Source organism: Moschus berezovskii, chromosome 14 (assembly GCF_049115385.1).
Source record: "Moschus berezovskii isolate FMDL1 chromosome 14, NW_MosBer_1.0, whole genome shotgun sequence".
In the NCBI taxonomy this organism is placed as follows: domain Eukaryota; kingdom Metazoa; phylum Chordata; class Mammalia; order Artiodactyla; family Moschidae; genus Moschus; species Moschus berezovskii.
In genome coordinates, this window is record NC_142473.1 from 88,333,165 (window position 1) to 88,355,756 (window position 22,592).

Consider the following 22,592-nt stretch of genomic DNA (forward strand, 5'->3'; position numbering starts at 1 on the left):
TCCCAGAGTCATCCTAACCCCTCCCCTCCTGTTCCCCAAGCAGCCTTAAAAGTGGGGGAGAGTGGCAACAGCGTCCCCAGCAGTGTACATGTGCCTAGTCGCTCAGTCGTGTCCGACTCTGCGACCCCGTGGACTGCAGCCCGCCAGGTTCCTCTGTCCATGGGGTTCTTCAGGTAAGACTACTGGAGCGGCTTACCATGCCCTCCTCCAGGGGATCTTCCCAACCTGGGGATCAAACCCAGGTTCCCACATTGCAAGTGGATTCTTTACCAACTGAGCAACCAGGGAAGCCCCTGGCAATGCATACCTCCTGGATAATGAGCTTGCTTTCAGCCCTGATAGCTTTGTCTTTGACTCCAGTCTACTGACATCCTTCCTGAGATGTGCCTGGACTTTTCTGAGCCTGAATTTAGGAAGATATGAAGCCAGAAAATGAGGAGACATACAAAGGAAGCAACAAGCGGGCAGTGAGATGCCATGGGTGGCTTTCATTTTGCCAACAGCCTGGGCAATGGGGAAATATATCAGTTCTTGCAAGTTCAAAATTAATATCATTATTTACTATCACAAGTTATGGAATGCCTACATTCTGTAAACTCTTTCTGTCCTTTCCCTCTAATTTTCCCAACAGCCACAGAGTGGAATTAATATTGTCCATTACTCTTGCCTAGAAAATCCCATGGCTGGAGGAGCCTGGTAGGCTGCAGTCCGTGGGGTCACTAAGGGTCGGACATGACTGAGCAACTTCACTTTCACACACTGGAGAAGGAAATGGCAACCCACTCCAGTGTTCTTGCCTGGAGAATCCCAGGAACGGGGGAGCCTGGTGCGCTTCCGTCTATGGGGTCGCACAGAGTCGGACACGACTGAAGTGACGTGGCAGCAGCAGCACCCACATTATTATTGTCTACCTTCCCAGGTGGCTCAGTGGTAAAGAATCTGCCTGCAATGTAAGAGACACAGGTTGGGAAGATCCCCTGAAGAAGGAAATGGCAACCCACTCCAGTATTATTGCCTGGGGAATCCCATGGACAGAGGAGCCTGGTGGGCTACAGTTCACGGGGTTGCAAAAGAGTTGGACATGATTTAATGGCTAAACAACAACCCTCATTTCAGTTCAGTTCAGTCACTCAGTCACGTCTGACTCCTTGCGACCCCATGGACTGCAGCACACCAGGCCTCCCTGTCCATCACCAGCTCCCGGGGCTTGCTCAAACTCATGTCCGTCAAGTCAGTGATGCCATCCAAGCATCTCATCCTCTGTCATCCCCTTCTCCTCCTGCCTTCAATCTTTTACAGCATCAGGGCCTTTTTGAATGAATCAGCTCTTCACAGCAGGTGGCCAACGTTTAGCAGATAAGAAAACTCAGGCTAAAAGGAATTAGCTGAATGCACCCAAGGGAAAGGTACGTGGAGTCTAACCGCGGGTGTGCCTCTCACACGTCTTCACGAGCCCTTTCTCTGATCTATCACTTCTCCTTTGTGTTATTTCCCGACCTTGAAATTCAGAAAGAGGAAGAAGTGTTTTTCACACATCAATTGTCTGTAAATAAAGCAAATCATTTCTTGTGTAATCGGAAGTACTGCTATTCTGAAGAAGGGCTGGGAAGAGTCAGAAGTGGGAGGGCAGAGGAGCAAGGTCGCTGCGGCAGGAACAGCAGTGGGAGGTCTGGCTGAGCTCCCCTGAGCAGAGCTGCCCCACCAGCCACAGCACACAGGACCGGGCTGCAGGAACAGGTAGGCACCTTGGTTTGGGCTTCCCAGGTAGTTCTGATGGTAAAGAATCTGCCTGCAGTGCAGGAGACCCGGGTTCCTGGTTGGGAAGCTCCTCTGGAGAAGGGAATGGCAACCCACTCCGTATTCTTGCCTGGAGAGTTCAATGGAGAGATGAGCCTGGAAGGCTGCAGTCCTTGGGGTCGCAGTGAATCGGACACAACTGAGCAACGAACACTTTCACTTTTTCTTTTGACTTGGATCATGAATTTGCAGGGCGGAGACCATCCTTAAAATGGGCAGCCAGGAATAGGATTCTCATTCTGTCTCTGACCCCCTGCTTGGCTTGCTAAGACTTCCCAGGTTTCTGTTTATTTACTTTCCAAATCAGAGAATGGAGTGAAATGATCCTTAGGTTTCCTTCACAATGTTGAGGGGATGATTTTCCATAATTCTCTGCATTTCCTGGTGTGTCAGTCTTACACAGAACATGCTATCAATAAACACTGTGCGGTGAGACTGAACCCTGAGCACCGAGGCCCACCGCTCTGTTCTAACTCTGTAAGAGAGAAAACTGCTCTTTGCAGAGCAGGTGGCCTCTAAGTGGTGACTTATCTTCAAAGTTGGGGTTTTAGAACTGTTTTGCAAAGTTGGGAGCTGCCACAACTTTATCTCCGCTTGATGAATGTGGAAGGAAAAAGGAGCTCTCTCAAGCAGTGGCATCAGTCTGGAGCCTGCTTGCAAAGTCATAAAGAATTGGTGATACAGAATTCTTCCTAAAAACCAGCCATGTGTGTCAAAATTGAAGCGGTATAGCCTTAAACTCCTTAAAAACACTTCTAATGTTACTCTCAGAAGGTAATTGAACACATGTGGCACCACAGAGGGGGCAAAGACATTCATTGTGGCATTGCCCATAATGGTAATTGCCCGTAATGGTAATTGCTCGTAATGGGCTTCCCAGGAGGCTCAGCTGGTAAAGAATTGGCCTGCAGTGCGTGAGACCTGGGTTTGATCCCTGCGTTGGGAAGATCCCTTGGAGAAGGGCATGGCAACCCACTCCAGTATTCTGGCCTGGAGAATTCCATGGACAGAGGAGCCTGGCGGGCTGCAGTCCATGGGGTCACAAAGAGTCGGACACGACTGAGCGACAAAGTATAACACAGTATTGGGGTTTCAGCTTCAGCATCAGTCCTTCCAATGAACACCCAGGACTGATCTCCTTTAGGATGGACTGTTTGGATCTCCTTGCAGTCCAAGGGACTCTCAAGAGTCTTCTCCAACACCACAGTTCAAAAGCATCGATTCTTCAGTGCTCAGCCTTCTTTATAGTCCAACTCTCACATCCATACATGACCACTGGAAAAACCATAGCCTTGACTATATGTACGTTTGTTGACAAAGTAATGTCTCTGTTTTTTAATATGCTGTCTAGGTTTGCCATCGCTTTTTTCCAAGGAGTAAGCGTCTTTTAATTTCATGGCTGCAGTCACCATCTGCAGTGATTTTGGAGCCCAAAAATATAAAATCTGTCACTGCTTCCATTGTTTCCCCACCTATTTGCCATGAAGTGATGGAACTGAACCAGAACTGTGTTTGAGTGTCTTCTGTGAAGGTCCAGGTCAGCAGTGGACTGCCACAGGGGCAGGGGCTCTGGGTGCAGCAGACCTGGGTATGGCATAAGCCCTCTTGGAGGAGGTCACCATTAACCCCACCATAGATCCGCCAGAACTTAGACAGGACTCGGAGACAGACTCTTGGAGGGCACAGACAGAACCTTATGCACCAGGATCCAGGAGAAAGGAGCGGTGACCCCACAAGAGACTGGCCTGGACTTGTCTGTGAGCATCCAGGAGGCTCCAGCAGCTGCACACCTGAAACTAATGCAACATTAGAAACCAACTGTGCACCAATATAAAGTTAAAGAAAATAAGCATCCACGCTATATGAGAATACAGAGAGGTAGGGGCTACCAACTAGGCCTCCAGTCCTAGTTTCAGGCTTCGAACCAAGCATAGACTATAGCCCTTGGGTATGAGAATGTCAAATATGGGAAGGAATCCAGAACTACAAAGACTTTTTAAAAAATCTTTAAGTTGAAGGTCAATTTTTTAAAATTTCTTTCGAATTTTATTTTTCCATTTTTTATTGTGGCAAGAGCATAGAACATGAGCTCTTTGTAAGAGGATTTTAAATGTACAGTGTTGTTATCTATAGGCAAGATGTTGTACAGTAGCTCTCCAGAGCTTATCTTGCATAACTGAAACTTTACACATATTTTATATCAACGCCTCATTTCCTGGAAACCACCATTCCGTTCTAGCCCTGGCTTTCATGAGTCTGACTATTTTAGATCCGTATATAAGTTGAACCATGCAGTTTTTGTCCTCTGTGACTGGCTTACTACACTTAGCCTTCCCTAACAACAGTCTTAGAAAAGAAGGAAATTCTGCACTATGTGACAGTATGAATGAACCTTGAGAGACTGGTTCCTAAGAGTGGCCCCAGCAGATAATCATGGGACTTTATTCAAAGTATGACCTGAAAGAAAGAGAATGTTGTTCTGAGAACAGATCTGGGAGCACCCTAGGGGCTGAGCTCCACTGCTGACACCCCAGAGGCCAGCCATGCTGCCGAGCCGGTGGACAGCAGACAGCTCTCTCCTTGAGTCCACACTGAAGCTGCCAGTGTGAGAATGAAAGAAAGGGAAAGACAAGGATGAATGTGGTACGGAGAGAAAAACCGCAGGTCAGAGGGCCTTGGTGCAGACACTTTGCAGTTATGCGAATACAAGCTAGTACTAATTCTGTTGGCTACAGATGGCAGGCTAAGTACTTTGCATGACAATTTCATTGAATGAAAACCACTTAACTTATTATCCCTAAGTTTCTAAATGTATAAAGTGGATTTAATAACATCTAAGTTGTTATAAGGTTTCTGGCTACTACGGCCCAGTGCCTAGAATTCAGTGGGAGTCAAATAAAAGTGTCCATATTAACAATTATTAAACTAATAAAGAAAAGGGGGTTGTTCTAGGTGCTGCTCTGCTCAGTCACGTCTGACTCTTTTCCAGCCCATGGACTATATACAGCTCGCCAGACTCCTCTGTTTGTGGGATTTCTTTCTGGCAGGAACAGCTAGACTGGGTGCCATTTTCTCCTCCAGGCTATCATCCCCACCCAGCGACTGAACAGGCAGATTTCTTACCACTAGCGCCACCTGGGAAGCCCCCGTTCGAGGTGAGATAAGTCATTTGCTGAGAGGGATGTGGAATAGGATAGATCAACATCTTAAAGGGAAGAAAATGGACTGTGACGGAAGACTGGGAAGAGTAGATGCCGCACAAACTTACAATGCGGGGGGACTTCCCTGGTGGTTCCGGCTCTGCTTCCACTGCACGGGGCCCGGATCCGACCCCTGGTTGCTGCGAGGTCTGGCCATGCCATACCAGGCGATGTGGCTGGGAACGTTCCTCGGTGAAGCCGAGGTGCAGAGGTGTAAGGAAGAGGGGTGAGGGTAGGGGTGGCTGGAAGGAGACTGACGTGGGTGCAAGGCGAGCTCCTTGCGGACTGTTTGCCTCTGCACCGTGCGACTCTTCAAAATGCTACACGCTTCCTGTCCGCAGTGAGAGCACTGTGGCTAGCTTGCTGCTGTCCAACACTTCCCCTGCTCCCCGCACTCAGTTTGGTTCCTAAAGGACAGGTCACCTCTTGGACAATGGGGAAAATCTTAAGCTTCTGCAAAGTCTGCCTTCCTATCTTTAAGTCAAACCTTGGGTCCCAACTGGGTTCACTTCTTTTTCCAGCATCACCAGCACCATGCCATCACCACTCAAGCTCATGACCAACCGAGGCTTTGATGCCTTCACTCCAAAGGGCGTCGTTATTTCCAAAAGAGAGAAGCCTGGACAGGTCTACCAGAAAGAAGATGACCTGCCAAAAGGTCTGCCAAAAGAAGCTACAGTTCTTGGAGTAAGTCCATGTCCTTATAAGGGGAACCCTGGGGAAAATATGAATGTATCCAGACCACAATCTACAATGGACCTGGGAAAATATTCCTTTTTCCCCCTTGACTCCAGGCTTATTGGGACATGAAATGGAGCTTTATAGAAGACTGCATCTTCCTCAGGCCCTTCTGTAAACTAACTGAAACTATTAGATCTTTTCCATCAGAAATCTACATGATAAATCCTCTTGTAATTTATCTTTAGTATAGTAGAGACTTAGGATTTAACCATTTGATTTTACTCAGTATGTTTCAGCTTGATTTTATTTTGAGCGTATTTCTTAAGCATTTTGAAATGAGACAGTCTGGAGTAATCTCACTGTTCATTTTCTCCCGTTCACTGGAGTAACTATGAGACACCCAGCTGTCCTAGGTCACCGTCCTGCATATTCAGGACTGAATTCCCACATGCTCCTTAATATTGCCTCTAGAGACCTAACTCCCACTCATCGCCAGATGTGGAGATCTGCCCAAATCGGAATTCAGGGTGAGTTAGCAGCATTACGGCGCTTCCCAGGTGGCGCTAGTGGCAAGGAATACCCCTGCCAGTGCAGGAGGTGCCAGACACGCAGGTTCGATCCCTGGGTCGGGAAGATTCTCTGGAGAAGGAAATGGCAACCCACTCCAGTATTCTTGCCTAGAAAATTCCATGGACAGAGGAGCCTGGCGGGCTACAGTCCATGGCGTTGCAAAAGAGTCGGACACGACCAAGTGACTGAGCACACACAGCTCACACAGAGCACAACATTATATTCTTCATCCCTGAATTTTTTTTTCTCAAAGCCTCTTCTGAGGGCATGTGCAAACAGAAATCTTGTCCCTGAGGGCACAGTTTCCACCGACACACTCACTGCTAGGCATGGAAATGAAGGCAGTATCTTCCTATCTTCTCGTGGAGACTTCTAGATCAATCTTTTCCTCTCATTTCTAAAAACTTCTACGCTAGAATCTCATGTCATCCTGGTAGGTTATTCACTCCAACTTTTAACAAAAGACAATGCAATTGTCCTTTTCATTTATTAATTGAAAAATCCTAATTTCAGTCTCTCACCCGAAGATATTTTTGAAATGTTAGTTGTGTTTTGAACACTGGAAGAGAACAATTATTTCAAGCAATTGTAGACAGTCATGGACTTCAAAAGGTATTTGTTAAAGGTAATTCTAATGTTAGGAATATTTAAGAATTGATAGAATAACATTTTAAGAAGATTGAGTTTAGTTTAAAAAACCTAAGAATAATCAGTGTTTTAGAAAATAACAGTAAATGATATACTGAAAACTTTGAAACCTGATCATCATTAGGATAACTGTCTGATGAATACATTGCTTGAAAATGAAACCAATTAATGTTTATTATTCTACTATCAGTTACCAATATTCAGTGTCTCCTTAATTTACTGGTTCTGGGCTGACTTGCCTTTCTCCTTCTTGTTTTGCCCGTGCAGCCTATAATCCAGCCTACAGGTAGCCTAGAATCACAAACACATTTCACCATTTGCTTCAGCGATCAACAGGAGACATCAGTAAGAGACGTCACATCAATAAGAGGTGTGTTTCATTCATACAGTCGCCTATCATCTATCGAGCACCTGCAGTGTGCCAGCTGCTGTTTTACACACCTGAGTTAATCAGCGAACTGTACACTCAAGAGTTTTGTTTTTTTTAAGCCGCATTCCCATATTCCTTGAAGGAGTTGGAGAGACAAAGAGAAATTTCAGTGAGCTCCCACTTCTTCCACTCTCCCAGGTAATTCACTCTTTCCCTTTAAGACTTTGACTGTTCAGTCACCATCACTCCATCCAGTAGTTTCTATCATAAGCCATTGCTATTTCAGTATTTGTGTTTGTGATTTTTCCCCGTGTCGTGCCCTCTTAGTTCCTTGACCTCTTCTCCCCAAGGATTGTGTCCAACCTTCCTTAGACAAACATTCCCCGAGTCATACCCTGTACTTCATCAACACTAAGAGCAGGAAACCAATTGAGAAGGCAACAGGCAGGAAAGCTACGGGCCCCCAAATAGAGGAAATAGGCTGCAAGTATCAGACAATTTTTTATCTCTCTCTCAAGCAGCAGGAGAAAATAAACTACAAACGTAAGATTTGTTTCCCTTCTCTATACAAATTTAAAAGGAGGTTTCTTTTAAAATTCTGTGTTGCCTTGACGACACCTGGTTCCGTCTGAACTTCAGTTTTCTCAAACCTTGAGCTAGCCAATGCGGTTTTTCTTATGGAAATGTTTTTCTTAAGCTATGTTAATGAACTATGTATTTACCTTAGACTCTGTCTTTTCTTCAAGTTGATTCTTCCTAAAACTCAGATCGGATTAGGGCTCAACAAGCCAGTCTGTTTTACTCATGGAAATGTTCTCTTAAGCTACGTTAATGAGACCAGATATTTGCTTGGAAACCTGTCTTTCTTCAAGATTCATGTCAGTTGTCCTTCGACCCGGCTGACTCACCTGGTGCCCATGTTATCTCAGAATGCATGTTGTGGGTGAGGGGCCTGGTGTCACTCTGAATTTTGAGACATTTCTTTTCTCTAATTAGCAACCTGCTAATAGGTATATAACTTCTTGCTAAAAACTAGCAGGGGGCATTCTTTCTGTCCCCTTCTGACGTCTATGTCGGAAGCTTTCTCTATCACTTTTATACTTTAATAAATCTTTATCACACAAAAGATCTGAGCGATCAAGCCTCATCTCTGGGCCCAGATCAAATTCCTCTCCTCTGGAGGCCAAGAATCCCAGCGACGTTCATGGCTCAGCAACAACCTTTCACAATCATTATCTATTTTTCAAGAATCTCATACTCCAGCCACAAATTCTAATCTCTCAAGGTCATTCCCTCCGACTTCCATTGACTCTTTGTCTAACCTTGCTGAAACTTACTGATAATAACCCTTCTTCACAGAGCCTTCCTCTCCCAGCCACGACCCCCCTGTGATGCCCTCAGCAACCTCATCCTCATATCCTTATAGCACACTCTCCAGAAAAAACCCTGACATTGATTTAACTCTATCGCTGTCCATTTGCCTAATCAGTACTTGAATTCATGCAACTAACCACGCCTGAAAACATGCACACACTCAGATGCACACATACACACCACTTCTTATTTATGACCATACGCCCAAATGGACTGTCAAAGCTGCCTAAAACGTGCATGGTATTTATTCACCTATTCACTTTCCTGTGACCCCAGAAAACCACGTCACACATTCTTTCCTCCCCCCGTCAGAACCTCTAGAGTCTTCCTTTTCCACTGATCAGCTTGCTTCCTAAAACGCTAAGAAAATTGAGCCTGTCCAGTGGGAAAGTCCACAAGCTGCTACACGCCGATAATTACCCACAGCTGTGCCCATATATTCTTTATCTCCTCCCCATTGCTAAAAATAAAATAAGTGCCCACCTTCTAATTAAGATATTCTTCCCTGGCTGCAGTAGATCCCAACCCTTATCACTTGCTCCCGTAATTCTCTGAAAATTTTCTTAATCAATTCCATGAGGGCAGAATCTTACTGCAATTTCTCCCCATCTTGAAAACAAACAAACAAAAAGCAAAAACAAATACTTTTAACTTCGCACACCTTCCAGCTAATGCCCCCTTCTCCCCTTGCATTCCCAGGAGCACTTCCTAATGGTGGGAAGTCAGTTTCTCTAATTACTCTTGAGCCATATCTGGTGGTATCTGTCCCCTTTGCTCCACACTGCTAACCCAATTTCCAGGACTTTGGTGTTGATTTTCTCAAATTAATAGAAAGATTTGGTGTAGCTGATCACTCTCTCCTACTTGAAATACTGTATTTATTCTTGGATGGGCTTCCCTGATAGTTCAGTTGGTAAAGAATCTGCCAGCAATGCAGGAGACCCCAGTTCGGTTCCTGGGTCTGGAGGATCAGCTGGAGAAGGGATAGGCTACCCACTCCAGTGTTGTTGGGTTTCCCTTGTGGCTCAACGGGTAAAGAATTCACGTGCAATGTGGGAGACCTGGGTTTGATCGCTGGGTCGGGAAGATCCCTTGGAGAAGGGAAAGGCTACCCACTCCAGTATTCTGGCCTGGAGAATTCCATGGACTGTATAGTCTGTGGGGCCGCAAAGAGTCGGACACGACTGAGCGACTTCCACTTTCCATCTTGGACATTAGTTCTTCTGGTTTTCCTCCTTCCTTCTGGGTCGTGCCTTTCATGTTTCTATTTTGCTGATCCTAAATTTGGGGTTCTCCACAGCTCAGTGCTTGACTCCATTCTCTTTCCATGTCTGTTATAACGGAGAACTCATCTCGTAATAGGGATTTAAATATTATCTTATTATCTTCACTTACAACTTGGAACAAAAAAAGCTATATCTGTTGCCAGGATCTCTTCTCCCAACTTAAGACTCACATGTCCAAAAGCCTATGCACGTCTCCACCTGGATGTCTACTCGACAGCTCTCCCTAGTCTGCCCCAGGCCGAAATCCTGATCTTCCACCCCAAGCCCACTGCTCATACAGCACTGCCGATTTTAAATCAGTGTTGGCTCCATCACTGCAGATACTCGAGTCGAGACCCTTGGAGGCTGCCTTCATCCCTTTTGCATAGTCCACATTCACATCGTCGGCAAGTCCGATCGGTGTAATCCCCACAGCGCATCTAGAAGCAAACGGCGGGACTCCTCACTGCCTCTGTTATCCGCATCTTCCTCGGGGCAGGCATCATCTCTCATGTGAATTATGGAAATGCTCTCTTTATTGGTGCCCCTGCTCTGTTTCCTTACGATCTGCTCTCAACTCAGCAGACAGAATGAGCTTTTAAAAATGTGAATTAGATCATGTACTATCCTTGATCAGAATTGCCCAGTGGGCTTACCTTTTTACTAAGAATGACAGGCAGAGTTGGGAAAAAGAGCCTACAGTGCCGTACATAGTTTGTATCACACCCTGAGTGCTTCTGAGGGCTCATTTCCTAATATTTTGCTCTTAACTCACTTTTATTTCCAAGGAATTCATCAGTAAAGGACACAGTACACGTCTGGTGACACTGATTTTCACTTGCTTTATTCCCCTGCTGTCTGGGATAGTCAATAAATATTAAAACAGTGAGTTTTAGAACAGTGTTTAATAAATATTAAACAGTGAGTAAAGTGAGTAAAGCTCAATATCAGATGAATAGAGCTAAAAACCTGGTTCTTCCATTTGACCATTGGCATGGGTTTTTACAAGTTAACTCTGGTGCCTCATTTTTCTTATCGATAAGTGAGACGAGATGAATAGCTAAAATGTAGAAAGTGTTCAACAAATATAGACTATTGTCACCACCATTGGTGTCATTAAAAAGTATTAATAATTATTTAAAATCCAGTGATGAAGAAGATGAATTATGGCACTAAAGACTTTCTGCTCTACTTTACTTCAATTGAAATTGAGCCCTTTATTAACATTCCCCTGATAAATTTGCTTTCTATAGCCATCTAGCTGGACCATCGTCTAGAAAATTTTTCCCTATCTAGTTGCCTTAGACCAAACCAAATCAAACAAAAACCTGTAAACTCCCTTTTGCAAAATAAAGTTAAAAATGCATATATCACTCCCTGATTTGCTAGGTTAATAATTCTGTCAGAAGTACAAGAGGTTAGTTATATATGACTTTCCCTAATAGAATGCCTATGGCATCTTGTAACACTGCCCCGCCCCTTTTTAATGACAGATGATGACGTCCCCTCTGCGCGCTTTAGAATTCACAGTGTGCACGCAATGATAGCTCTCATCTGTTTACCGTGTTCTCTGGAATTTTTTACAGTTTCCCCTCTTATTTCTTTCAGACCATCCAGATCCTGTGTTTCCTGGTGATTTCAAGTTTGGGGGTCATTTTGGTTTCTGCTCCCAATTCTTCCCAGCTCAGCCCAGCAATTTCCACCATTCTGATGTCTGGGTACCCATTTTTAGGAGCTCTGTGTGTGAGTAGAGTGGGGTCTCCAAGACGGGATATGCTTTACAAATGCCAGCTGGGTCCTAAGTCATGGAGTGACTCAGTCCCAAGAAGCAGGAGAAGGCTGAGTCCCACCTTCCCTCTGCTACCATAGCACACCACGTGTCTCTAGTTCAGGGAAAGTGGCAGAGGGACTCAGTGCGTCCTTCCGTGTGAGCCTCCCAGGGAGTGACTGGCTGGGGCAGGAGGCATATGGTGGCACAGTGGGTGTGCCAGTGCAGCATGTCTTCCCTGGCTTCATGACATACTTCCAGAAAGTGGAAGGTTTTTCATATCCTTCTTTGGCCCTTTGGTGAGGCCATTGGAATCCCTCCAGTTTAAGAGTAACCCACCTGTCAGCAGAAAGTGAAAAACTCATTTTTTCTTAAATAAATGAGCACTGCTGGTAGATGCCACAGATCTGCAGAGGATTAAACTAACAATGGTAAGATTCATGGGAACCAGGAACACTTTGGCTACATTGTTAGAGGCAATCCCGAGCATCTGGTAGAAAGTTTTTTTGAGGCCTTCCATGTAGTGGCTCATGGAAAAGGGCCCAGCAGATCCTTTTCCTTGGAGATTAGTCAGGACCTCCCCACATCTCCCACAACAGGCCACTTCTTCTCCATGCAGCATCCGGACAGAGGGGGAAAAGGCACGTTCTGGGCAGACAGACTTTTACCACGGCGCCGCCTCTGTATGGATAGTCCTCGTGTGGACAAACCGTGCTTTGAGGTTCTGCCCCCAGAGCCCTGTTTGTCCTTGACTCCTCTATCTAACGCACAGTCTGGGCTCCCACATTCTCTGATGAAAGCTGGAATTCATGCTTGACCGTCTTTGTCCGTGACCACCCGACCCCAAGTTTAAACCACAAGCTTAACCCATGTTTCAGCTTCTCAGAACATTATCCCCCCCACCAACTGGACCCTTAATACCACTGGGATCAAATGCGGACTTACGGGGCTTTAAAATACTCTTCACATAAAGGACTCTTCACATCTGGCCCTTCCCACCTTCCTCAACTCCCAGCCTAACTCAGGCTATTGACACCAGTGGCTCCATGCCCACGTGCTTCTGCACACTGAGCCGGTGTCCTCCGTGCTTTAGGTGGCTGCTCCCCTTCCAAGCCCTCAAGTCACCGTCTTTCTCAGTGTCCTCTCTTTCCACCTCGCAATCTGGCAACACTCTCCTCCCCTCACGTGTGCCTCCTTCCCAGACCTCCTCAGCGCCTAGTGATTTTCACCAACATAAATTCAGCTCCTCTGCCATCCTGCCTATTCTTCAAAGTCAATGGAGGCATCCTGGGGGTGAAAATCAGGGGTCTTTATCCATATGGACCCCAATGAATTTACATGCTGTATTGATTGAGTTGGGGCTTCCCAGGTGGCTCAGTGGTAAAGAATCTTCCTGCCAGTGTAGGAGATACAAGAGACGCAGGTTTGATTCCTGGTCAGGAAGATCCCTGGAGTAGGAAATGGCAACTCACTCCTGTATTCTTGCTTGGGAAGTTCCACGGGCAGATGAGCCTGTCGGGTTACAGTCGATGGGGTCACAAAGAGTTAGACATGACTGAGCAACTCAGCATGTAGACACACACACACACACACATTTATTGACTGACAGTACAGTCCATGGGGTCGCAAAGAGTTAGACATGACTGAGCAACTCAGCATGTAGACACACACACACACACACACACACACACATTTATTGACTGACAGTAACATGGGGTCACATTTCTGTAAGTCAGCTGAACTGATCATGTCTCTCTCTTCTGAGCAGTTTGCCATTACCGGAACCCTCTCAATTATCTCTGGGAAAAAATCAAGTAAGCCTTTTGTAAGTATGAGAACCATCGATTCTTAGCTGACTGGAATAAAAGGAACTTCAGGGTTAACTCTTCAGACGGAATTTGGGCTCTTCCCTCCTAGACTAGTGCTCTTTGCCCTACAAAGAGACCTCCAGCATCATATTGTAAGCTTGGAGGAGGTTTACCTCATTTGCTTAAACGGTAGAAAATTTTGAATATACCACAGGCTCTTTATGACTTGCTCTCTTGGCCCTGAAGGGGCCAGATGACCATCTTGCTAGAGCCAAGAGATCCTTTCTAGGACAGGGAGATCCTTTTCTAGAGGCAGAGGTGTGTGGGTTTAGGTCCCGTGGCCATCTCCTCCACCCGCTTAGAAACAGAGGGCCATCAGACTGCAGCCACTTTGCTGACAAGGTCAGGAGGGGGCGGGGGGAGGCAGGTGCTGAGGTCTTTGATCCTCTCCATAGCAAGCTCCCCTTCCCACAGCCACACACCCACAAAGATGACCTAGGGAGAAGCCACATCCTGACTCAGGAAGATCCACAGTCTGGTTAGCTATGGATGAGGGCATATCAAACGGTGTGTGAAGCCAGTATAAGCTCCTGATGCTTGAAGCTAAACGTCTTAACCCCACAGCCAGTGGACTGAAGAGTTCCCAGCATGGGATGGGGTCAGAGCTCTGTTGCTGACACTTCTGTGTGCTTCAAAAAAGTTCCTTCCTCCTCCAACCCCATCTTCTCATCTACAAAATGCAGAAGAGAAACATGCAGCTCTCAGAGCTGGCTTCCCAAGTGCCCTGAATTCACTGAAAAGGCAAACCACAATTGGGACGACCTAACACGCTGTGGGCTCCACATGTGGGGCCCAAGACGGTATGTGGGCTCCACTGCCTACACTTGGCAACTCTGGGCAAAGATTCTGCCTGTTCAGGCTGCTCTTCCTTCAGGGACTCGGCTCGCAAAGCCCTACAGCTACGGGGCCAAGAGATAAGAGGATAGGGCAACCGTCCTCCCCAACAGCCGGTATCCCACTGTGATATTAAAAAAGAAAAAAGCGTGCGCTGGGAGCCTGACACCAAGTCTGGCTCATCTTTGTGGAGGAATCATATCTTGTGGAAGCCCTTTTCCCCAAGATGTAGAATACGCCCCAGGATAGAGTGTGATGGATGTGGTTCTCATTGATCTGAGCTGCCTCCAGATGAGTATTTCAGCTTCTCCAGCTGGTTTCTGCCTTTTCTCTGAAGCTGCTTCTTGATGGCAAGAGAGTCATAGAATGGTCCTTCCAGGAGGGACCAAAGGCCATATTCCAGAAGCCCTTAGAACAAAAGAATGATGCTAAAGCTGCTGAGGAAGTCAAGGAGACCCTGGCAGTTGCCTGAGCAGCTCCTCCTCCGTCTTGGTGGCCCTGCAGAGTCAAGGAGCCAGACCTCTTCCCTAAAAAAGAACTGTTCATACATTTTCTCATTCAACAAACTTTTACTGATTATATCAGGTGACAAACCAGGTAGGGAGAAGGGCCTACAGAGTAAATAAAACACAGTCTGTGTCCCCAAGGAGCACACAGGTTGAAGGAAAAGAGGGAAGTCCCATTGCTGTGCAGTGGGTGGAGGGTGAACAGCGTCCCGTGATGACGTGATGCATCCGTGATGAGGTTCCAATGCAGAATTTCTCTTCTAGGCCGTGAACAGCCTCATCTCCAGTGCAGTGAGCTCTGTGGCTGCTGGAGTGGGCCTCGTCCTCCTCGCTAACGGCCTGGTAGCCCTGAGGACGGCCTCTCAGCAGTGTGACTCCGGAAGGGATTACCTGCCCTCACTGCCTCATTCGAGGTACTATTATTCGATCTATGAAGTCAAGGACTGTCTCCTGACCAGTGTCGGTCTAACAGGAAGTGGTTTCGGACTGCACTTCCTGTCACGTGAAAGCTCAGGGTCCCTGCTTTGCATCCTTTTCTGACTTTCCAGCAGTCTCCAGCCAGTTTCCCGTTGGCTTGAATGTCTGGAAGCAAACAGGAAAGACAAAATTTATGGTTGAAAGAGGTTGGTCAGCAGGCTGCATAATACGGGCGAAGCACTGTGCAAGGTCAAAACAGGGACCCAAGAAGGGCTGTGCGTGGTGACCCTTTGGTTTGGTCATCCTTCGTAAATGATAAATGCCCCATCCTCAACGGCTTTAGCCCTCAAAGTGCCCCCTTTGTTGAACGGGCATTCCCACTGCCCCCAACACCGACAGAAACATTTCCTTTTGATTTGAATTTGATTTGATTTGGGATTAATACATCATATGGTAAGTTGGTATGGAACTTGAACCTTAAGCCCAAGCACATAATCACTAGACTGGCCCAGCGGGGCTACAGACAATGAGAGACGGTCTACCCAGGGATTTGGCTCTCAGCAGAAATGCCAGCATCCCTGGGCACCATCTTCTTGCCACATTTCCCCCAAACTTGACGGTCACCACCTGTTGATTGTGACCATCTTGGCTTAGTCAGTCCTCTATATCAGGCTCAGAGTTTGGAAACCATAAACTCCGGCCCTTTTAGGAGAAGGGTTACTCCCTTTGTGACTCCTGCTTGTCTGAGCTGGGGAGACAAAGGCAACCTCTCTCATTCCCTTGGATCTGTCTCTTGAATCGCAGAGAATGTGTGTGCATTTCTGAGCTCACAGCCTTCTGTGAGGTTGCCTGTGGGACCCACAGGTTGCCAAAAGCATATGCTTTGATCCAGGAGCTTGAGGAAGTGGAAGGGCACAGAGACTCATCTGGTTTGAAATCAGCTTGAGGAAGTCCAGCAGATAGTACGACCCTGGTGCAGGGGAGAGGTCAGGCAAAGCAAGGAGAATGGGAGAGGCGTTCTCCCCGCTTGGGTAATCAGAGCTTAATTCAGCGAAAACTCATCTCAAACTGCCTCCCACTCTCAGGTAACTAGAGCCAAAGAGAACTTCCTGCAACATCAGAGAAGCTGCAACTCGGCAGACTGGGCAGACTTCAAAGGTCCACTCTTTCTTTATTAATGTAAAGATTACCTGGGGAAAGTATCAAATTTAAAGTTAAAAATATATATCGAGAGATGGAAGAAGGAAAGAAGGGAGGGTGGCAGGAAGGTCATCTTCCATCCTAGAAACTAAGAAGGATATTAAAGCCAGAGCAGAGATCAGAAGACCATGGCGGCCTGGACAGGAACATAGGTGTTGGAGGCTGGGCTCGTGGGCATCCCACTCCAGTCCTCTTGCCTGGAAAATCCCATGGACGGAGGAGCCTGGTAGGCTGCAGTCCATGGGGTCGCTAAGAGTCGGACACAACTGAGCGACTTCACTTTTATTTTTCACTTTCATGCATTGGAGGAGGAAATGGCAACCCACTCCAATGTTCTTGCCTGGAGAATCCCAGGGACGGGGGAGCTTGGTGGGCTGCCGTCTATGGGGTTGCACAGAGTTGGACACGACTGAAGCAACTTAGCAGCAGCAGCAGCATGATAGGATTTGAGGTTCTTCAGGCACGCTGCATGCAGGAAGCTCACACCGAGTGCCCTGCAAAATGTTAGGAGCTGAGACTAAATATTTAGCCTATTTAAGGAATAAGACAAGGAAAAAATTCTGTCCTGCACCTCAAGAAGCTTCCAGAAACTCTTCCATAAAGGTTTATAGGATGAAATCATCTCACCAAGCCTTGCGCAGATAGGGAACCCAAATCCAAAATTGCACATAAAATAGAGGAACCGCGAATAAGCTGACTAACAAAGTTGTCCCTGGATCTGTGAAACTCCTAAGGGACTATCAGAATCAAAGCCAACTCCCATCAAGAGGTATTGTTGTTCCGTCGCTAACGCATGTCTAAGTCTTTGCAACCTCATAGACTGCAGTGCGCCAGCTCCTCTGTCCACCGTCTCCTGGAGTTTGCTCAGATTCGTGTCCACTGAGTCAGTGATGCTGTCCAACCGCCTCAGCCTTCTCCTTGTGTCCCCTTCTCCTGCTGTCAATCATTCCCAGCTTCACAGTTTTTCCAGTGAGTCAGTTCTTCGCATCAGGTGACTAAACTATTGGAGCTTTAGCTTCAACAACAGTCCTTCCAGTGAATGTTCAGGCTTGATTTCCTTTAGGATGACTCTGTGCAATCTAAAGGACTCTCCAGAGTCTTCTCCATCAACAGAGATATCCATAAGTCCAAATTATGAGTCTCCTACATACGAAAGAACCCTCCAACCATCACCACCCACACAATGAAGTTATGTAAGAATGAAAATATTTTGAAAAACGTAAGGGAAAAAATGAGGGATAGCAGAAAATGGGACAACCGTGCAATTTAGTTACCTGAGAGAGATTACATCATAATTTGAAGAAATGCTATAATGAAACTACATTTTAAATGATTAAAGATATTAAAAAAGGAATTAAAGCCGAAATGAAAGAATATGGCAATGAACAACAACAACAAATAAAAAACAAGTGGATTTGAAAAAGAGCCAAATAGTATGATTAGAAATGAAAATTACAATATTTGAAATTAAGAACTTAGCGTCAGTTAAATAGGAGATACAACATATGGGTCTGATTAAACCACATAGAACACAATACATGGAAGATAAAAATTTAGAAAATATCAATGAGAAGTTAAAAGACACGGAGGACACAGGGAAGGGAGAAGGTTCAACATATCTCATATGAGCCCCAGCGGGACAGCGTGGTAGACAGGGAGGATGCAAGAGAAATAAGCAAGAACTTTGCAGAACGTAAGAAAGACAGGAGATTGCAGACTGAAGGGCTGCACTGAGATTGCTGCATAATGAACAAAGACAAGCCCACACCTAGAAACAGCGTGGCAATCAAAAGCACTCAAGAAAAAAGAACAGGAGCAACTATAGCTGGTAAAGAATCTGCCTGCAACGCGGGAGACCTGGTTCGATCCCTGGGTCGGGAAGATCCCCTGGAGAAGGGAACGGCTCCCCACTCCAGTGTTCTGGCCTGGAGACTCCCATGGACTGTATGGGGTTGCCAGGAGTCAAACACGACTGCGTGACTTTCACACACACACCGGTGAATGAAGGATTGCTCTCGTCCCTGAACGTGGAACACCGAGGTCTTGCGTGGAAATCCTTGCTATTCACTTCCCTGCACCGGTTCAGAGACCCAAAAGGAGAAGCAGGAAGGCAGAAGACGCGGTCCTCACCGTCCCTTCTTCCCTCCACTCTTAGAGTCTCCACTTGCAGTCTTGTCTCCTGAACAAGAGTTGGGGCACCAACCATTTCTGTGTTGATTTACAGGGTATCCTGGTGGTGATGCTTACCTTCACGATGCTGGAGCTCTTAGCAGCTGCATACGCTTCTGTCTTTTGGTGGAAAAGGTCTACTCTAACAGCCCTGCATTCATCCAGTCACGAATAAGAAGAATTGGGGGACTGGAGTTGACGAGGCACATTACGACGGCTGAGATAACTAATAAGAACCTGCTGCGTAACACAGGGACTCTGCTCAGCACTCGGGTGGCAGAGAGGGAGCGCGGGCACTCGGATGGCTGACTCGCTCTGCTGTGTTGCCAAACAGCAGAGACTGACATAACCCGGCAAAGCAACTAAACTCCAATAAAAAATAAAAAGAAGAGGAAATGTGTGATCTTCAGCTAGTGTGAACTGGCTGAGTCATGTGGCTTTGTAGGCCCTGCTTCTGTAGTGTTTTCATACTCACATCGCTTAAATTTTAAACATCAGAGATTCCAAGAACATTTCAATTAAAAAATGCTTCTAAAGTAATATGGCTCTATTTCTGTCAGTAACAACTTTATTCTTAAATATCTAAACTCAAAGATCATAATTAACCAGAAGGCTCTCTCCCATCTTAAGTTCTAGACCAAACAAGAAATTAGACACAGAAATATAATTAACTTTGTTATGTACTGTACTGAACAACATGAACTACCCAGTAAAGAGGTTCCTAATGTCCCCTGGTCTGGGCCTTATGCCTTATCCTAGAAGGGAATGTGCAACAGAAACTCACAGCATGATTTCCAAATGACATGTCCAAAGATGGTCACAGAAGTGATACACACAATAGCCCCCCAAAGGAAACTATCCAAATGCCAAAGAGTAGGGGAGACAAATAAAAATTGTGGTGTAGTCAAACAATGGATGGACTTCCCTGGTGGCTCAGACGGTAAAGAATCTGCTTGCAATGCAGGAGACCCGGGTTCAGGTCCTAGGTCAGGAAGATCCCCTGGAGAAGGGAATGGCAACCCACTCCAGTATTCTGCCCTGGAGAATTCCATGGACAGAGGAGCCTGGCGGGCTACAGTTCCTGGGGTCACAAAAGATACAACTGAGAGACTAACATACACAAACAATGGAGTATGATAGACCAATACAAGTGAACAAGCAACAGTTACATGCCACGTAGATGAATCCCACAGTGTATGATTCCATGTGCACAGTTTAAACACAAGCACAGCTAATTTCGAGTGTTAGGATAGTGGTTACCTGTGCAGTTAGTAATTGGAAGGAGACCCAGAAGGCCTATGGGTTCCTGGAGATACTGTTTTTCCTGATCCGGATACTACCGCTCGAGAGTACACTAGAATGTTTTCAAGTGTGTGTGTGTGTGTGTGTCTGTGTGTCTGTGTGAATATTTCTTTTTACCCAATAAGCCAAGCAATGCAATAAAATTATATGTTATCCAGGATCTATTTCTTATTTGTTTACTTTCTATCATTAATAGAAAGTTTCTTCAGAATATCTAGAGGATTATATTCAGCATTATCTAGGTTAATACTGCAAACTGATGGGAGGATTAGTAAGGACATTTCACCTTTCATTTCTAACCTCTCATCCAAACTCTTACCCCTAGCCTGGTTGTCTTTCAAAATTGGAGTGACCATCTACCCAGTTTCTAAAGTCAGAAATTTGGGAGTCTGTCTTGGCTGCTTACTTTTGCTTCATAACCATATTCAGTTTGGGAAATCAATTAGCAAGAATCACTAACAGGAAGATTTAAGAAACTTTTGAAAAGAAAAGGTGTGAAAGGTTTCAACCAAGCCCAAGAAGAACTGCAGACATTTATCATACATATTAGAAGTCCAAGTTCTCAGCCCTGACTTTCTAAAAATGCATCTTCCTCGGAAACTTAACCCAAAATCACTGGTTGAGTCACACATACTCATATCCTTATCACAAACTCTCTGATCTTTGCCAACTCCAGTGAGAGTCTCCTTGCTGAAGTAAGTTAGCAGCCTCACTGAGTCGGCAAGGAGCTGAAGGCATCCTCTGATCTCCAGCCCTGGGAGATGCTACAACGCACAGAACAGCTTTCTATGGCAAAGAACCTTCAGGCCCCAAATGCCAGCAATGTCAAGGTTAAGGAACCCTGCTATACATGGTTGCCACAAACTAGGAAGTACTCAAGATAATATTTGAACATTATGGGAGGTTTTGTGAAACTATTTGCTTTATGGTTTAACTGTTAAAATCATAACAAATGTAAGAATAGCAAGGAGTAACATGGAAAACAGGGCTTCCCTGGTGGCTCAGTGGTAAAGAATCCACCTGCCAATGCAGGAGACAAGAGTTCAATTCTTGATCCAGGAAGATCCCTCAGGCCACATGGAACAGCTAAGCCCATGCACCACAACTGCTGAGCCTGTGCTCTAGAGCCCAGGAGCCGCAACTGCTGAAGCCTGTTTGCCCGAGAGCTGGTACTCCACAAGAAGAGAAGCATCGCCGTGCAAAGCCCACTCACTGCAACAGAGAAAAGACGGCGCAGCGGTGAAGACCAGCACAGCCAAAAATAAAGAAAGTAAATGGACAAACATTTTTAAAAATTAAAATAAAAAACGGGGCTTCCCTGGTGGCTCAGATGGTAAAGAATCCGCCTGCAATGCGGGAGACCTGGGTTCGATCCCTGGGTTGGGAAGATCTCCCCTGGTGGAGGGCATGGCACCCCACTCCAGTATCCTTGCTGGGAGAATCCACATGGACAGAGGAGCTTGGAGGGCTACAGTCCGTGGGGTCACAGAGTCAGACACGACTGAGCGACTAAGCACAGCACTAGATCCAGACACCCTTTCTCTGCCACAATCCATCTGCTCTTCACTACAATGGTGTAATACCAACACTTACAAAAATGCACTATGCAGATTATCTCATTTATTCTCACAACAGCCCTATGCTGGGCTTCCCTGGTGGCTCAGATGGTAAAGAATCCGCCTGCAATGCGGGAGACCTGGCTTCGATCCCTGGGTTGGGAGGATCCCCTGGAGAAGGGAATGACTACCCACTCCAGTATTCTGGCCTGGAGAATTCCATGGACAGAGGCGCCTGGAAGGCTACAGTCCATGGGCTTTCTGACTTGCAGAGTCAGACACGACTGAGTGACTTTCATACACGCACACACAAAATCCCATACAGAATTTTATATTGTTTTAATTGCATTTGCATAGCTTAAACCAGGAAGACTCTGACTTGACTTCATCTTACCTGTCTTTTTGAAAGCTAAAATTACACTCTATGAAAGTGGCAACTACATCTGGTCCAATACCTTTAAGTACTGATTTTTACGCTGAAAAGAAATATGGTTAAACAGTAGTGAGACAATTAATCAACTGCAAGTGGGAAACTCCTTTTGAAGGAGGGCAGCAGCATGGTTGATGCAGATTTTGGAGACAGACAGGCAGATTCTGACTCCTCCCCCGTCCCTTGGTATGTGACCTTGAACGATTTAACTTTTCTGTACCTCATTTTCAGTGTGGTAGAAATGTTAAAAGAATCAATGTGAATACATGTTAAAACAAAACCCCTTTCCACAGTGCCAGGAACATGGTGGACATCATTAGCTCCTTTCTAGCCCATGAACACAGGCAGTGGGATTTGTTGGTATACCACCTATTTATTTTGTGTTGACCATCTGTTTACAAACAAGTGGACAATAAAGCAAGTCTTCCAGATAACTGGATCCTTCAGCAGGAAGACAGAAGAAGGTGCTCTAGAATTCTGAGACTCTGTGACTCAATGACTGTGATTCTGTGGTTCTAGTGCTGGGCAGTCGCTAAGGGCTCATGGCCGAGGACTCCGTGTGGACTGATGGCAGACCATGATTTTGGCTGCAATGGTTACTCACCCATTTTTTTTCATAGAGTTTTGCCATTGAATC

At 46.0% G+C, this 22,592-nt stretch overlaps 1 protein-coding gene across 1 annotated transcript; it reads left to right on the top strand.

Moving 5' to 3' along the window:
- Positions 1–1,638: 1,638 nt before the first annotated feature.
- Positions 1,639–19,167, top strand: LOC129553752 (membrane-spanning 4-domains subfamily A member 7-like). Its single transcript, XM_088843597.1, has 6 exons — positions 1,639–1,737; positions 5,519–5,684; positions 11,514–11,648; positions 13,442–13,498; positions 15,146–15,340; positions 18,687–19,167. Exons 2-6 carry the CDS (start codon positions 5,532–5,534, stop codon positions 18,840–18,842), a joined length of 696 nt encoding a protein of 231 aa, XP_088699723.1. The 5' UTR covers positions 1,639–1,737; positions 5,519–5,531; the 3' UTR covers positions 18,843–19,167.
- The last annotated feature ends 3,425 nt before the right edge of the window (positions 19,168–22,592 follow it).